The 14782-nt window shown below is 44.2% G+C and overlaps 2 protein-coding genes across 2 annotated transcripts; one reads left to right on the forward strand and one right to left on the reverse strand.

The window, feature by feature from the left end:
* Positions 1-1484: 1484 nt before the first annotated feature.
* Positions 1485-2250, forward strand: BX661DRAFT_222667 (uncharacterized protein; the record flags this gene model as incomplete). The annotated part of the gene is made up of 2 exons (XM_051538866.1): positions 1485-1600; positions 1641-2250. 2 exons carry the CDS (start codon positions 1485-1487, stop codon positions 2101-2103), a joined length of 579 nt encoding a protein of 192 aa, XP_051394259.1. The 3' UTR covers positions 2104-2250.
* Positions 2251-2536: 286 nt separating this feature from the next.
* BX661DRAFT_177700 (alkaline-phosphatase-like protein) lies at positions 2537-3814 on the reverse strand. Its single transcript, XM_051534705.1, is given in 7 exon segments — positions 2537-2571; positions 2601-2661; positions 2705-2990; positions 3002-3443; positions 3515-3537; positions 3558-3575; positions 3602-3814. The coding sequence occupies 7 exon segments, from the start codon at positions 3681-3683 to the stop codon at positions 2542-2544; spliced, it is 942 nt and encodes a 313-aa protein (XP_051394260.1). The 5' UTR covers positions 3684-3814; the 3' UTR covers positions 2537-2541.
* Between the last annotated feature and the right edge of the window lie 10968 nt (positions 3815-14782).

Here is a 14782-nt window from a genome sequence, read left to right on the forward strand (position 1 = left end):
TGGCTGGTGTCAGTGCAATGATGGCGGTGACAATGATAATTGCAACAATTATTTGTACCTTGCCCTCTTCGCATCCCCTTTTAATATATATTCATTTTGCTTGTGGATCATCGCGTTATTGTAGACACATTGTACGTTCGTGTCCATATCGCCTCTGGCCATTTGCCTGAAGTCTTTGCCATTACTATTGTTGCTGTTTACACTGCAGCCGTGTTCTTTTGGCGAATTGGACTTCTGGCCTTAATTTTTTCTACAAACATGCATGCAATTGCTTCGTCTATCCCTTCAACTCGCGAACGCCCAGCCGTGCTCATTTACACTTGATTTGTATTTCGTTAAAAATCAGGACGCCTATTTTTGGCCCAACGGCACCCAGCGCCATAAACAATATACACATAGATTTGGTAGTGGTGGGAATCATGAATCTACAATCGCTTGTGAACACCATTCGCAAATGGCGATCAGTCCTGTTTGCATGTGCATGTCAATTTCACAAACATTATTTTTCTAATGCAATATCAATGCAAGGTACAATATCAAAAACCACAAATGCGCACACAAATTATGTCAGACACCACTCAGATTTCACCCTTTCATGTGTTGCTGTTGTCTTTAATATTTAGCTATATCGTTTTTAAATGTTTGCACTACTTTAATATATAATAGATATTTGCAAAGCGACACTACATGCAAGGCCGTTTATTCAGCTCCCGGTGTCACCACCGCCAACATCCAACGCCAAACACTCCGCTTCCAACGTAAATTCATACATGTAATTTATTTATTTTACATATATATTCGGAAAAACAAATTCTAATGTACGCGCAATAGTGCGCCTACATCTCTGTCTCGCCAAAGTCACACAAGCATCACAGAATGAGCTTTCATGCTGTTTAGCCACTCGTTACAAACAAGTATCCAGTCATACTCGGCCGACGACGACCAGCTGTGACAACCCTGAAAGCGAACAAGTTAATAGACGATCGATCAAATTTATCGGTGCCTATTCCAACCTCCAATGCTTCAGCCGCACTCACGCCCGCTTTAACAGCTTTCAGTTTTATTATTATTCTTTGTGGCGTGCACATGCGGATATTGGTAATTAATAAGAAGGCCGTTTTTTGCTGCCAATCCTCTTCACTGTCAAATAAATAAAACAAACGATTTTAATGAATGTGAACTCTAAAATACTACAACTATTGCAAATTGGTTGTCACAAAAGGCCGTCTTTTTTGGAAAAGTGGTGATAAATGCCCGGCTCGCGACATTTTTAATGTTTAATAAAAACATTACCTTTATATAAAGCATGCTGGCCGCAACCCTTGTCTTTAGTATTTGCACTTGTTTATTAAATATTTTATAGACACCAAAGCCCTCACTCTGCGCTACTTATTACACATAATATTATTTATCCCTCACACTAAACATACCACCACATTCATCTAACCTCTATACTTCCCTCTCCCCCAGTTTACACTTGAATCATGAGTATTACATTTGACACAATTTATTCTGCTCAGCAGGCGCCCTTTCCCTGTCCCCCGCTGTCACTGCCCTGCAAGCAAGTCTGTCATATTACGCTTATTCCGAGCCAGCGACTGTCAAATACAACGATTATGATTGCTTGGCACTGTCCACAGCCACGACTTTAAGCAGCTTCTTTCCCAGGAGTTCTCCCAGATGATGATTATCGATCCGCAGTACACCATCTCCTTTGCTGATCCAATGATGATAAATCTGTCTCCTGCCCCACTACCATTGACCTCCGTGATAGCTATGCCCGACAGCCCATTGCCGTTTGCGTTTCAAGAGCCACCACACTTTAATCTTCACACTACCATTGATACCACATCTCCAGTCACATTGGACATGCCGCAGGCATACATTGTGCAAGAGGTCACCCCACAGCCGTCAGTGGATATGCACCACCACTACCTTTCTGCGCGGATCACCATGAATCGAGAGCGCCGCAATGCAGTATATGTGCCCCGAGATATGTCGGAAGCTGCCATTGCACAGGTCGCAGCGCAAGCGCAGGCCCAAGAACAAATACAACACAGCCCAGCAATTGAGAGCCAATTTGACGAAAATACACCATTTTGAGGCAGATAATAAGGAAAACATTTGCTACAGCTCTATTCGTCGGTCCGACAGCCCACAAAAAAACATTACTCCCAAGGGGTACAGCAACTGCATCAATAAAATACTTTACGACTGGCTCGAGAAGCACAAGGAAGAGCCATACCCGACAACCTGTGAAAAGCAACGACTGATGAGTTTGACTGGGCTAACCAAGATGCAAATAAAAAACTGGTTCTGCAACATTCGTCGACGCAAACTCGAAAACACAATCCGCCGCACAAAAAAGTCGCCTCGTACTGCCCTGCTAAAGGAATAGTTTGCAGATAGCATGTTGCCGAAAGGCGTAGCTTTAAAATATGATTACAACCTTTTTTCTTGACTTCAAATTTGTACAATAGACTCTCCACATATATTATAATAAATATAATATTACATGATGATACTAAATTTGTTGCTCGTTTATTCAATTGACATTTGTCCTGCATGCGCCTGCTACAAGTGATAGTTTGATGATATACGTCTATGCTGTGAGGTGAAAAAGTGTCGTCGTTACACTCGTGGTCATGGCTGTTTGGGTGTCTGTCCTCCCGTTTTACTATTGATGGCAATTCCGGGCCCAAACATATCCCGGTGTGTAGTGGTCTCATTTTCCAGACGGCGGGTTATCTGGTCCAGATCAACCTCAAGATAACGTGCCAGAAATTCGCCGACCTGTGTATTCTCAATGTTTCCACGCAAACTCTCAGTGCCCTTGCCATATGCATATAGCCCGACATCGGCGCCAGTGTGGCCGCCTGTTGACCAGCCCAGATGCGCCAATTTGGACACCACATGTCCGACAGCATGTTTGCACTCAACCTCACCCTTGGCCGCGCCATTCACGATCTGTGCGACGCTTTGGTTGCTGGCTTGGTGATACCAAGGTATTCTGGAATAACTACCTTTTGGGCAAACCCAGTGCGCTTGTCGGGCAACATCTGTCGCAGCTCGGCGCATATAACCTCAGCCGATTTTTTGACGCCCTGCATATGCCTAGGGTGCCAAACATATTCAGGATCAACGCCCAGGGTCAAGCCACCCGTTTCATGGTCCGACGTGCTCACCATTGCTGTATTTGGATGGCGATCGACAAAGCCCTGCACTGCGGTGACGGTTTCCCAGTACTCAATAATGTCATGCAAATGTGCAGTGGGATCATTATCATGGCCCGCCATATCAATACGTGAGCCCTCAATCATGATAAAGAAGCCAGTCGGTGAGTCGCGAGTGTGTTCAAGCAAAATATTTAAAGCCTTCGTAGCCATCTCGGTCAGCGAGGGTTCAACAGTCGGGTTGCGGTCAATATTGTATGCCATGTGTCCCTGGGTAAACAGTCCAATCAATGGCAGGGTTGTGACGTTTCGAGCATGTCAAACTCTGCGCGGGTGCTGACTGATGTGTACCCAGAATCCTTAGCTAGTGCCAAACATCCATACTATCACTTCGACAGCTGCCTGGTGTCTATTTGGTTGGAAAAAACACTTTCCGCCGCCAAACATCAAGTCTACTTTGTTTCCCAATGTGTTGTTTCCAACCAGCTGCTGGGCTATAAGCTCCTCCATGCCTCGGTCGACAACATGGGCAGCAAATGCCGCGGGGGTAGCGTGGGTAATCCGAGATGTCACCACCAGAGCTGTCGTGTATCCTGCATCCTTAGCTGCCTCCAAAACAGTCCCACAGGGCTTTTCGTCAGAGGTTACGCCTATCGCCCATTGTAAGTTTTTTTTCCGCAGCTAAACACTGTCGCACCAGCTGCCGAGTCAGTGACCAGAGTATCTGCGGATTTTGTGCGTGATAATCCAACATAGAGCTTGTCAAGCGCACTGAGCCATTCATATGGCTTGTTGTCCATCTGCTGGACATAGCCACGGGCCATTGACTCCGATGCTGATCCAAAGCCGTCAGAAACCATCATGATCAGGTTTCGCTTTTGGGGAGTGATGTAGTGGTAGCCAGAATCCTGCTCTACGGATAGTACAGCGGCAACAGCTGTGGCTGCAAGCCCTGCCATCATTGCAACAGATACCAGCATGTGCTTTGTGTGCAAAATTGTAATTTTACAAGAAGAGATGGTAATAAAGCAATAAATATGTTTAAATGTTTCCTAAGCAAAACACTGAAGTGAGAGATGGGAGATGAGAGATGCGTCAATAAGCAAGTGCTAACCACATCCACAACTATCAGCTGTAGCCAGCTGCTAATGTTAACTGGGTTTCTTGTTTTATTTTGTGGCTTAAATGATATATCTTCTATAATGTACTGCCTTCAATTAAACAAATGTCTACAATCACTGTTAATCAATTGTTAGGTCAAAGGCAGGAAACACACCTCATCTGAATAATGTATTGGTTATTGTTAAAAATATATAGTGTACAAGCCACCGCTGCCATAGTGGTTAGAAAAAAATAGCCTTAAGATGAAATAATAGACCACAATAATCAGTATTGTTAAAAATGTACTTTCATTTCGTTTAACAATAACAAGCGGCCAAGTGCTTCAAGCGCGAGTATATTTGCTGAGCAGGTGTTATTATTGCTAGAATTGTAGTAACAATGAAATTTCTATTAGATATATATTATAGGGTAGCTGAAGAATCTCACCCTAAATAATCGACATCCGTAAACAATAAAGCACAACCTCATTTGTAAACAGTCGTGGTTGTCTTGAGATAATGTCCTGATTGATGTCACATTCGCCCCTATTTAAGATCAGACTCAGGCATTTTGATTTTGGTTTTGATGAAAATTGAATATTATTGTGGAACGAATTAAGTGGAAAACTAAGAAAACACCAAAGAAGCACCCAAACAACTCCCCTTGAACACCCATTGTGGGGACCAATTATAGACCTATGCACCTGGACAAGTTATTAGAAGCTTTTTTCCAGATCACATCGGCAGTGGAGACCACTTTTGCTGACCCCAATGAAACACTCATAGATGAGTTTGGGTATGGGGAGAATAAGAGACGGCTGGCATGGAAAAAAACATAGCTATGGATATAGACAGACATGAACTAGATACTCCCACCAAGAAATCGCACTTCACCAACAGCCAGTATATGGCAGAGGCATTGCATTCTAAGAGTAGCAAGTTTGTGATACAAGAAATTGCGGCTTGTCTCTGGCGATTGATTAATGAATCAATCGCCAGTTAATTCCCTACCTGGACATGCGGGAATTCATATGCACATATAAATACTAATGAATATGAACAGTGGAGGCTGTTCATCTCTCAGCTTTCTTTTAGTTCAAATATATATTTTTAACATAAAGTTCTTGCGACTTGTGCAGGCAACCAAACTATGATCGAAAAAACTGACAGCAGATCATACCAGATCCACCAGGAGTGTGTTGGAATTCCGTTCTGGTGGAATTCCGTTCTGGTGGAATTCCGTTCTTGCATACTGTGACATCAATTATTGCAATGTCACGTGACAATCGCAATTGGGAATTTGCGATTGTTTGAAATTGTGATTGTTTACGATCGCGATTTCTATTTTCACGGGCGATAGTTTCGAATAGATAAGCGGAGCTCTTTAAGCTCCCTTATAGTGGATTTTTAATAAAATTAGTTAGTACAAATAAGTTTTATTACACATACTGTAAGATGATTGCAAGACCAGAAGTTCCTAAAGTATCCTTCTCTTTTATTTACCTTTCTTATCTTCACTCGCTGTCTCTTATATAGAATGTTAACAAGTGAATCCAATAAACATACTTGAAACTGTGAAAAACGAGCAAAGCTGAGCAAAGAGAAGGTTTGCAAGTTATATTTATAAGGAAGAAAAAGATAAAGTTCTAAGCTAAAGAAAGAAAGTGAAGAGACTGAGGAAAGCTGTCTTATATAGGAGACAGTGAGTGAAGATAAGAAAGTTATAAATAAACCAGAAGGATACTTTAGAAACCTCTGGTCTTGCAATCATCTTACAGTATGCGAGACGGAATTCCAACAGAAACTATATTCTAGAAATTAGGAAAAGAGAAGAGAGAGAACTAATTAATGTTGTTTGTAATGAGTAATTTTGCTGGTTATAATAAATATTAATCTGAATGAGACTACAAAAAAAGCTAGAGCTCACTATCTGGAATTCGCTATATGTGTGAAATATCATAAACATATTTCATGCGTCTGTGCTGTCACGTGCCCCAGCCCCCATTTCTGATGTCACATTCGCCCCTACTTAAGATCACTGTCAGTCTTGGCAATACCACACATGGTTAAATATAATTCATATGCTTCTGTCCCATCCACGCTACTCATCCTCCCATGTTTGTCCTTCTATTCCATATCCTTCCCACTGTACCAGGTACTGGCATTTTCACCTCCACACACAGTCGTCGACAATTTTTTCAACACAATACTCGAGATGTCCTGCAACTTCTACAGGTGGTGGTTCAGAGTGGAGTGCAGCACAGTGATCGTCAGCAGCATGATATTTTTTTAGGTGTGACCATGATATGACCATGATATGACCAGGTGAATGTGCATGTCGAGTGGGAGTTTGAGGCAGAATGCATTTCAGCTGATCTGTTCTTTGACCTTGTAGGGCCCAGCCCATTTATGTTGCAGTGAGTTGCTGGACTAGTTACACAGGTAAGATGGTGTTGTGAAGTTCGTCAAGATCATTACTTTATCACCTGGTGCAATGTTGGGTGAGGTTATCTTTTTGTCGTGGTATCTGATCATGTGCAGCTGTGCAAATTTGATGTTTTCCTTGACTATTTTGCTAATCTGTTTAATCTTCAGGATTGTCTCATCAACGTCAGTATTGGGCTTGGCAGTTTTCATGTTGAAGACAATGGTGGCAGCATTTAGTGATTGGAAGCTATAATTCGCATAAAATGGGCTGTGCTGTGTGGAGCTGTTGCTGTGACTGTTGTAGGCAAACTCTGGATGCATTATATGTTGGTTCCAGTCGTTTTGGTAATTGTTGCATGTTGCATGCAGCATTGACTCCAGTACCTAGTTCACACGCTTAGTCTGTCTGTCAGTTTGTGCATGACTGGTAGTGGACATTTTGAGTTATGTTCCAGTTTGCTTCTACAGTGCCATCCAGAATACAGAGCGGAATTTTAGATTACAGTCTGATATTATGGACTCAGGCAGACCATGTTGGCAATAGATGGTCTTGAAGTATAGGTAGGCAGTTGTCTGGGCAGTTGCAGCATTGTGTGTTGGTACAAAGTGTGCCATCTTGGACAGGCAGTCAATGACGACCATAATTGCATTATATCAGTCCTTTGTCTTAGGTAAGCTGACAATGAAGTTCATTCTGATGCTTGCCCAATTGCATTATGGGATCTGTAGCAGTCCATCACTTGGCCTGTTCCTGTTTTTGACTCTTTGGCACAGGTCACATGTGACATAATTCTCACAATCCACATACATGCCTGGCCAGTAAAATAGTTTGCTCAGCTTGTCATATGTCACTTTTATACCTGGGCATATTTCAGCATTATGGAACTTGGCCAGCAGTAGTGATCTGCCTTGCTTTGCTCCAACACATCGGCGTCCTTTCTTGAACAGGACACCACCCTGTGGATGGAATTTGTTTGTAATATCATGCTCAGCTCTGGACATTGGTTCTTCACCACTACTAATCCTCTCCAGCTTGCTGTCACCCTTGTAGGAGTTCTCAGGGTTTGCACTTGTCTTCAGCGTTAACACTTTAACAGCAGCCATGCAGACTGCTATCCTCCTCCCTTTTCCTGAAGAGCCAAATCCATTGACTCCATGGGTTGTCTCCTCAAAGGACTCGACCTCAGTAATGTGTGGGTGTGCAATCTTGGTTGGAATCAGCTGTGCTATGCAGTCGTGTGCAACAAATGGAATCTCTATATCTCCTGTGTTGAACAGGTGTACTGAAATTTCATCATGGTAGCCCCCATCAACTATGCCTCCAAGTACCACAACACCTTTAGCAGCCAGGCTACCATGCAGGGCAATGCATAGGTATGTGCCTATTGGTGCCTTGGCAGCAATGCCTAATGGGAGAAGGCATTGGACCTTGGGCTCAAGCACAAACTTGGTTGGTCAATATACATCAAATCTGGCATCAGTTGGATATGTCTTGCAAGGCATTGTTGCATTGTCGTGTAGCAGCTGAACCTCCATGCTGTCGGCTGTTGTGCGTGGCACAAACAGTGTGCACAGTTTCCATTTGTCAAGTCAGTCTATCAGGTCATTGTTGTGCATGTTGTCCTTTGGCTGGTCAGTCTCCATGGCTGCACTCATCATTTCTGCAGCAACTGTCTCCTGTGTTTGCTTGGCTTCTGTTTCGGCTTCAGCATGACATCCACATTAATAGTTCTTATAGTGCAATGACTTGTGCACATATTCAGCACAGTTTAGTTTTCTGTGCTCATTGGCAGTCAAATATGCTCTGTCGACCACAGCTGGCATTGGCGGAAAATTCGTTGTCTGTGCAGCTGGAGTGGTTGTTGTGATATCGGGTATGGGTATGGGTATAGGTATGGATGTATGTGCGGCATTATTGTTTTTATTCATGTTGTTCAGTGGGGAATCATTTGGCAGTATAGCTGGTGCAGTCAGTCCTGTCAGTGGGATCAGTGCCATGTGAGGCACCTTGCCTGACTGTGACACTGTATATACTATGTTGTCGGGTTGCAATATGAATGAGCATGACAAGCCGTCAGCAACTACATTTTGAGCGCCCTTGCAGTAGATGATTTTCATGTTGAATTCCTAACAGATATCCAGCCAGCAGGCCTAGTGTGGGGATATGTTGTTTTGTGTCTTAAGGAACTCGATTGATTTGTGGTTTGTAATCACTTCAAACTTGATGCCATGTAGGTAATGTCGCCAGAGGACCAGTGCATGAATGATTGCAAGAAGTTCTTGCTTGTGGACTGCATAGTTGCACTGTGCTGGTCCCAGCTTTGCTGAGTAGAATGCCACTGGGCACCTCACTTTGTCATGTCGTTGGTGTAGGACACTACCAATTGCAGAGCTGGATGCATTTGTCTCGACTCTTGTTTCACAAGTTGGATCATAGTGATGAAGTATTGGTGCTGTGGATAGTTGCTGCTTCAGCTCGGTGAAAGCCCTGTCAGCCTGATCGTTTCACGAAAAGTCAGTATTGCATAGCAAATCAGTCAGTAGTAGTGCTATTCTAGCATAGTTTTTAATAAACCAGTGGTAGTAGCCACTTAATCCAAGGAATGCACAGATGTCTGTAATTGTCTCTGGCATGCGCCACTCTTTAACAGCATCTACTTTGTGTGGGTCAGTCGCAATACCCTTGCCTGAAATGACAAACCCAAGGAAGTCGACCGTGTCTTAGAAGAATGCACATTTTTCGAGTTTTGTGTGCAGGTTGTGCTCCTTGAGGCAGGTGAGCACATTCTCGAGATCTTTTGCATGGTTGCCGTCATTCTTTGAAAAGACTAAGATGTCGTTTAGGTACACAATGCACGTTTCGCCAAGTAGGTTGCACAGTGCATGGTTCATGACATGTTGGAAGATGGCAGGGGCATTTGTCAATCCAAAAGGTACAACTGTGAATTTAAATGACCCTCATTTTGTGCGGAATGCAGTTTTGGTGATGTCTGCATTGCAAATTCGCACCTGGTGGTAAGCCTGTACCAAATCGATTTTCGAGAAAACTTTTGTGCCAGAGTTGTCGTCAAGCAAATCGTCTATATGCGGCATTGGGAATGCATTTTTTATTGTCTCTGCATTCAGGCCACAGTAGTCGACACACAGGTGCATTGATCCATCTTTTTTCTCGACAATGAGGACTGGTGCACCCCATGGGGAAGATGACAGATGGATATACCCCTTTGCAAGTAAGTCAGTCACTTGTCGGTCTAGTTCATCCATCTCTGCATGTAACAGGCGGTATGGTGCCTTGGTTACAGGTGCTGTGCCCTCATGTACATGGATTTCCATCTCAGGGCTGCCTGGTGGTGGTTGTTTGGAGGGCAGCTGATCAAGGACTTGGGTGTATCTGGCATGTAGCTCCTCTAGCACACTGTCTTGTGTCACTGTGGTTGCTGCCACACAGATTGCTGGATTGTTATTATTGTCAGGGAATGTAATTCATAGCCATCTCCATTCCTCAATTTGGTCGTTTGTGTGTGCAGCTTTCAGTGCACTGATTGACATAGGCTTCAGCTGGTCCTCGTTAGTCTGAGGCTCTGCATTACCCCAGATGGACCAGCTTTTCCTGCCATAGTCAAATGTCACCTTGTCAAGGTGGCTGTGGATCATGGCCTTGTTATTTTTAGCCAGTTATTTCCTAATATTATATCTTCGGAAACTGAAAGAACAAGGCAATGCATTGTAATTATTAGCTTGCTCAGGAGGTGCAGTGTTACTGTGTACAACTTGGTGCAGTCCTTGTAATGTGTGCCATTGGCCAGTTGTATTGGTTGGCTGTGTTGTAGTCGTTCGGATTTCAGTTTAAGTCGGTTGCAGGTCTGTTTGTTGATGATGGTAATTTGTGATCCATTGTCGATGAGCACACGGATGGCTTTGGTGTCTATAGTTGCATTTAAAATCAGTTGGGGCTCAGGTGAGGTTTGTCTGTTAATAGCAGTTTTATTTAGGGGTAAACAGCAATTTCAGAGATGATAAGGGCAGAGGACTCACATCCACTCATGCCCTTCTCACTTTTGGGTGTTCTTTTTTAGGGCATCAATGCCACTTGTGTTTATCATTGCCACACCCAAGGCACACGTCATCAGCAGCCCACTTCTCAAACATCTCCTTGGTGCAGCCCGACTGCTTGGAGATACTTGCAAATGGGGGCAGGCCACTGTGTCTCCTTTCTGTCTGCACTGCATTCACCATTATTGCATTCACATTCATAGCTGTATTATTGTGGTGCCCATGGATGCATAGGAAAACTCTGGCACAGGAAGTCAGTGCTTTAATCTCATATACTGTCAAGCTTGTTGATTTGCTCAGAATCTGTTGGTTGAGCATTGGTAGTAGCTTCATAAGGAAGGTCATGGTAACATGCCTGTCTGAGAGTTTGAATTCCAGAATTTCCGCAAGGTACTTGAATTGCACCACAAACTCCTCTAAGGTCTCTAATGTCCCAGGCTGTTGCAGATGGTAGTATTTGTGCAGTGTGTCATACTATGACACATCACATGAGTATGTGGTTGTCAGGAACTCCTTGAACGTTCCCCAGTCAAAATGATCCTTTTTGTGTTCCATACAATGTCTGCAATACTCGTTTTTCTTGTCTGTTGGGATCTTGTGTGAGGCTACAACTACCCATATGCTCTCGTCTAGCTTTGTGTGGATAAAGTGTTCCTCAGTATCTCTCACCCAGGATCCAACAGCAATTGCCACCTTCTCTGCATTGTTCTCGTCTGGTGCCAGTGTTGGGCTGAATCTCATTGCAGATTCATATGGTGACATTCCAGTCATAGCTGCTGTTTCATATATATATTTTAACCAGTTTGTCTGTTGGTCACTTGATCGTTGATGAGGAGGCACAGATTGTCGAATTTGAGATGCTACCAAATGTAATGCAATTTTGCTGGTTATAATAAATATTAATCTGAATGAGAATATGAGAAAAGCTAAAGAGCTCACTATCCGGAATTCGCAGTAAGTGTAAAATATCATAAACATATTTTACACGTCTGGGATGTCACATGACTTAGCTTTTATTTTTGATGTCACACCAGCAGAATGGTGTAGCTGAACAATACAATCGCACCCTAGTAGAAATGGCCAATGCCATGCTGCTGCAGTCTGGCGTCCCTTTTTGTCTATGGGCTTTTGCCATTGTGCATGCTAACTGGGTGCTCAACTGTCTGCCCAAGCATGCTCTTGGCATAATTACACCTTTTGAGAATCTGGACAGTGCCAGCAACATTGCCAACATCCATCCAATTGGCTGTCTGGTCTGGAGTGAGTACCCTCCTGAGCTGCGTTCTAAGTTTGATGAGCATGCCCAGAAGTGTGTGTACCTGGGAACCAAGGATGGCAAGGCGCTGCTGTATTGCATAGACACTGGCCATGTTCTACACACCTCAAGAGCCAAGTTTGTGGATGCAGAATTTCCATTCTACAATGAAAGTGCACCCTCTGTACCATTCTACTTCCATGAGTCAGACATGACTGACATGCCCACACAGCGTGGTCCCATACACATAGCAGATCAGTTTGATGAAGATGACAACCTGCATCTGGCACAGCTGAAAGAGGAGGACAAGTGGAGGCATGTTCAGGAGAGGCACCAGAGAAACAGCAGAATAATCCAGTCTATCCTATGTGGCAGCAACAACAGCAACAGTGAGTTTGAGTTTACTGATGCCTCATTTGTCACTGCCCATGAGGAGCACAGTCCTAGCTCAACACCCCAGCACACTCCAGTTCGCCATTCTTCAGCCACAGCCACAAGTACCAGCAACAGGAACAGCAACAGCAGAAACAGTACATCAACCACTGAGCCACTAGGCAGAGAGCCCTTTCCTGGGCATCCATCATCTCTGTCAAGCCACAGTGCTCAAGATACTACCAGCACCAGTGTCAACATCCACAGACACCAGCCAACCAACCCATCTCCCTTGAGGCTATCGTCTACTGCTGCCAGAGCTACTGACCCAGTAACACCCATGCTCAACCGTCGCTCAGCAGCCTCAGCAGCCTCAGCACAAACTACTGACATTGCTGCTCATGAGCAAGGCACTCTCACCACTAGAACCAGCCAGCTTACAACAGACTGGTTGCAAGTGGATAACAGAGTGCATGCAAAAAACAAGCAAAACTGAGCAAAGAAAAGCTTTGCAAGTTATATTTAAAGGAAGAAAAAGATAAAATTTTAAGTTGAAGAAAGAAAGTGAAGAGACTGAGGAAAGCTGTCTCTTATATAGGAAACAGAAAGTGAAGATAAGAAAGGTAAATAAAAGAGAAGGATACTTTAGAAACTTTTGGTCTTGCAATCATCTTACAGTATGCAAGACAGAGTTCCACCAAAAACGGAATTCCAACAGTGCAGGCCGACAGCACCAGCATGCTCAACCATGATGCTCTGATACAGAGCAATGATGCCTTGCTATGTGGTGTGGCTGTATCAGGCCCCACATCCTACATCCAGGTCATGCACTCAGAAAAGGCACCCTTGTGGAAGGCTGCAATCAAAAGCGAGTTGGCATTTATTGCTGAGAATGAGGTGTTTGAGCTTGTCCCATGCTTATCCTCAATTCACCCTCTGAGCACACGCTGGGTATTTGTTGTCAAGCAAGGCTCAAATGATAAGCCACCATTGTACAAGGGCCGCCTGATAGTCAGAGGCTTTGAGCAGCACCCTGGGATTAATTACTATGATGTGTTTGCACTTGTGGTGACCTACAAGTCTATTTGTATAGTCATAGCACTTGCAGCCTATCATGGCTGGCTGTTGCACTCCATGGATGTCAAGACTGCCTTCCTGCATGGTGACCTGGAAGAAGACATATATGTCGAGATTCCTGATGGCATGACTGGTGACTAGACCAAGAGTGTTCTCAAGCTACACCACTCCCTATATGGTTTGAAGCAGGCACCGTGCACTTGAAATCATTGCCTGAATACTTTCCTTTGTGGCAGCCTTGGATTCCAGTGCAGGAATGCCGACCCAAGTGTCTACTGGCTTAAAAGTGGCTCTGCAACATGCATTTTGACAACCTATGTTGACGAATTGCTGCTGGCTGCATCTGATGACAACATTCTGGCCAAGGTCAAAACTGCCCTGTTTGCTGAGTTCTCAATGAAGGAGCCGAGTCTGTGCAGCACAATCCTGAGCATCAATGTGCATCACATCTCTGATGGCATTAAGATCAACCAGATTACTGCCATCCAGAACCTGGTCAGCAAGTAAGGCCTTGAGAAAGCCAATGACGTTGATCTGCCCATTGCTGCTTCTGCCAAGCTTGGAGAAAGTGCCCCACACCTTGCCAAGTGCAATGCCACTGAATACTGCTCAATTGTTGGCTCCCTGCAGTACCTGGCCATGGTCACTCGGCCTGACATTGCTCTGGTCACCTCTGTGCTTGCATCATTCAACCAAGAGCCACTGATGAAACACATGGGTGCTGCCAAGCGAGTGCTCAAGTATCTGAAGACCACCTGCAACATGGCCATTCACTATCGTCAGTCTGAACACCTCAACCTAGTTGGGGACAGTGATGCTTCATTTGGACTGCATACTGTAGAAGCCATGGTAATTGGCTATGTATTCACTCTGGCAGGAGGAGCAGTTGCTTGGATGTCAAAGAAATGTGCTCTTGGCTTGCCACCTCAATCCACAGTTGAAGCTGAGACCATTGCCTTGACCTCTGCTGTCCATGAGCTCATGTGGCTACAAGACCTGCTGTGTGATATCTGTATACATGTTGACCCTGCCACCATTTTCTGTGACAATGAGGGCACTATGAACAATACATGCATTGGTGCTGTGACTGATGTCAACAAGCACTACAAGTTTACTCTGCAACTTCCCCATACTGCACTATCTCAGCAAGTATATTATCTCAAGTATATTTTGACTGTTGACCAAGCTGCTGACTATCTGACCAAGCAATTGCCCCTAGATGCCTTTGTCAGACATCGCTCATCCTCTGGTATGATGTGAGCACCCTGTCAGGGGAGTGTTAGAATTCCGTTCTTGGTGGAATTCCATCTTGCATACTGTATGTA

Source organism: Kickxella alabastrina (genome assembly GCF_025024165.1).
Source record: "Kickxella alabastrina strain RSA 675 chromosome Unknown BX661scaffold_3, whole genome shotgun sequence".
Classification (NCBI taxonomy): domain Eukaryota; kingdom Fungi; phylum Kickxellomycota; class Kickxellomycetes; order Kickxellales; family Kickxellaceae; genus Kickxella; species Kickxella alabastrina.

Excerpts from the sequence above, each read along its gene's own strand:
- BX661DRAFT_177700 (XM_051534705.1), bottom strand. The coding sequence starts at position 3,683 with ATGGAGGAGCTTATAGCCCAGCAGCTGGTTGGAAACAACACATTGGGA. Across the intron at positions 3,444-3,514 it reads AGGATTCTGGGTACACATCA|GGACACATGGCATACAATAT; the intron begins GTCAGCACCCGC and ends CTGTTTACCCAG. Across the intron at positions 2,662-2,704 it reads ACCACTACACACCGGGATAT|ACACCCAAACAGCCATGACC; the intron begins GTTTGGGCCCGG and ends ACGGGAGGACAG.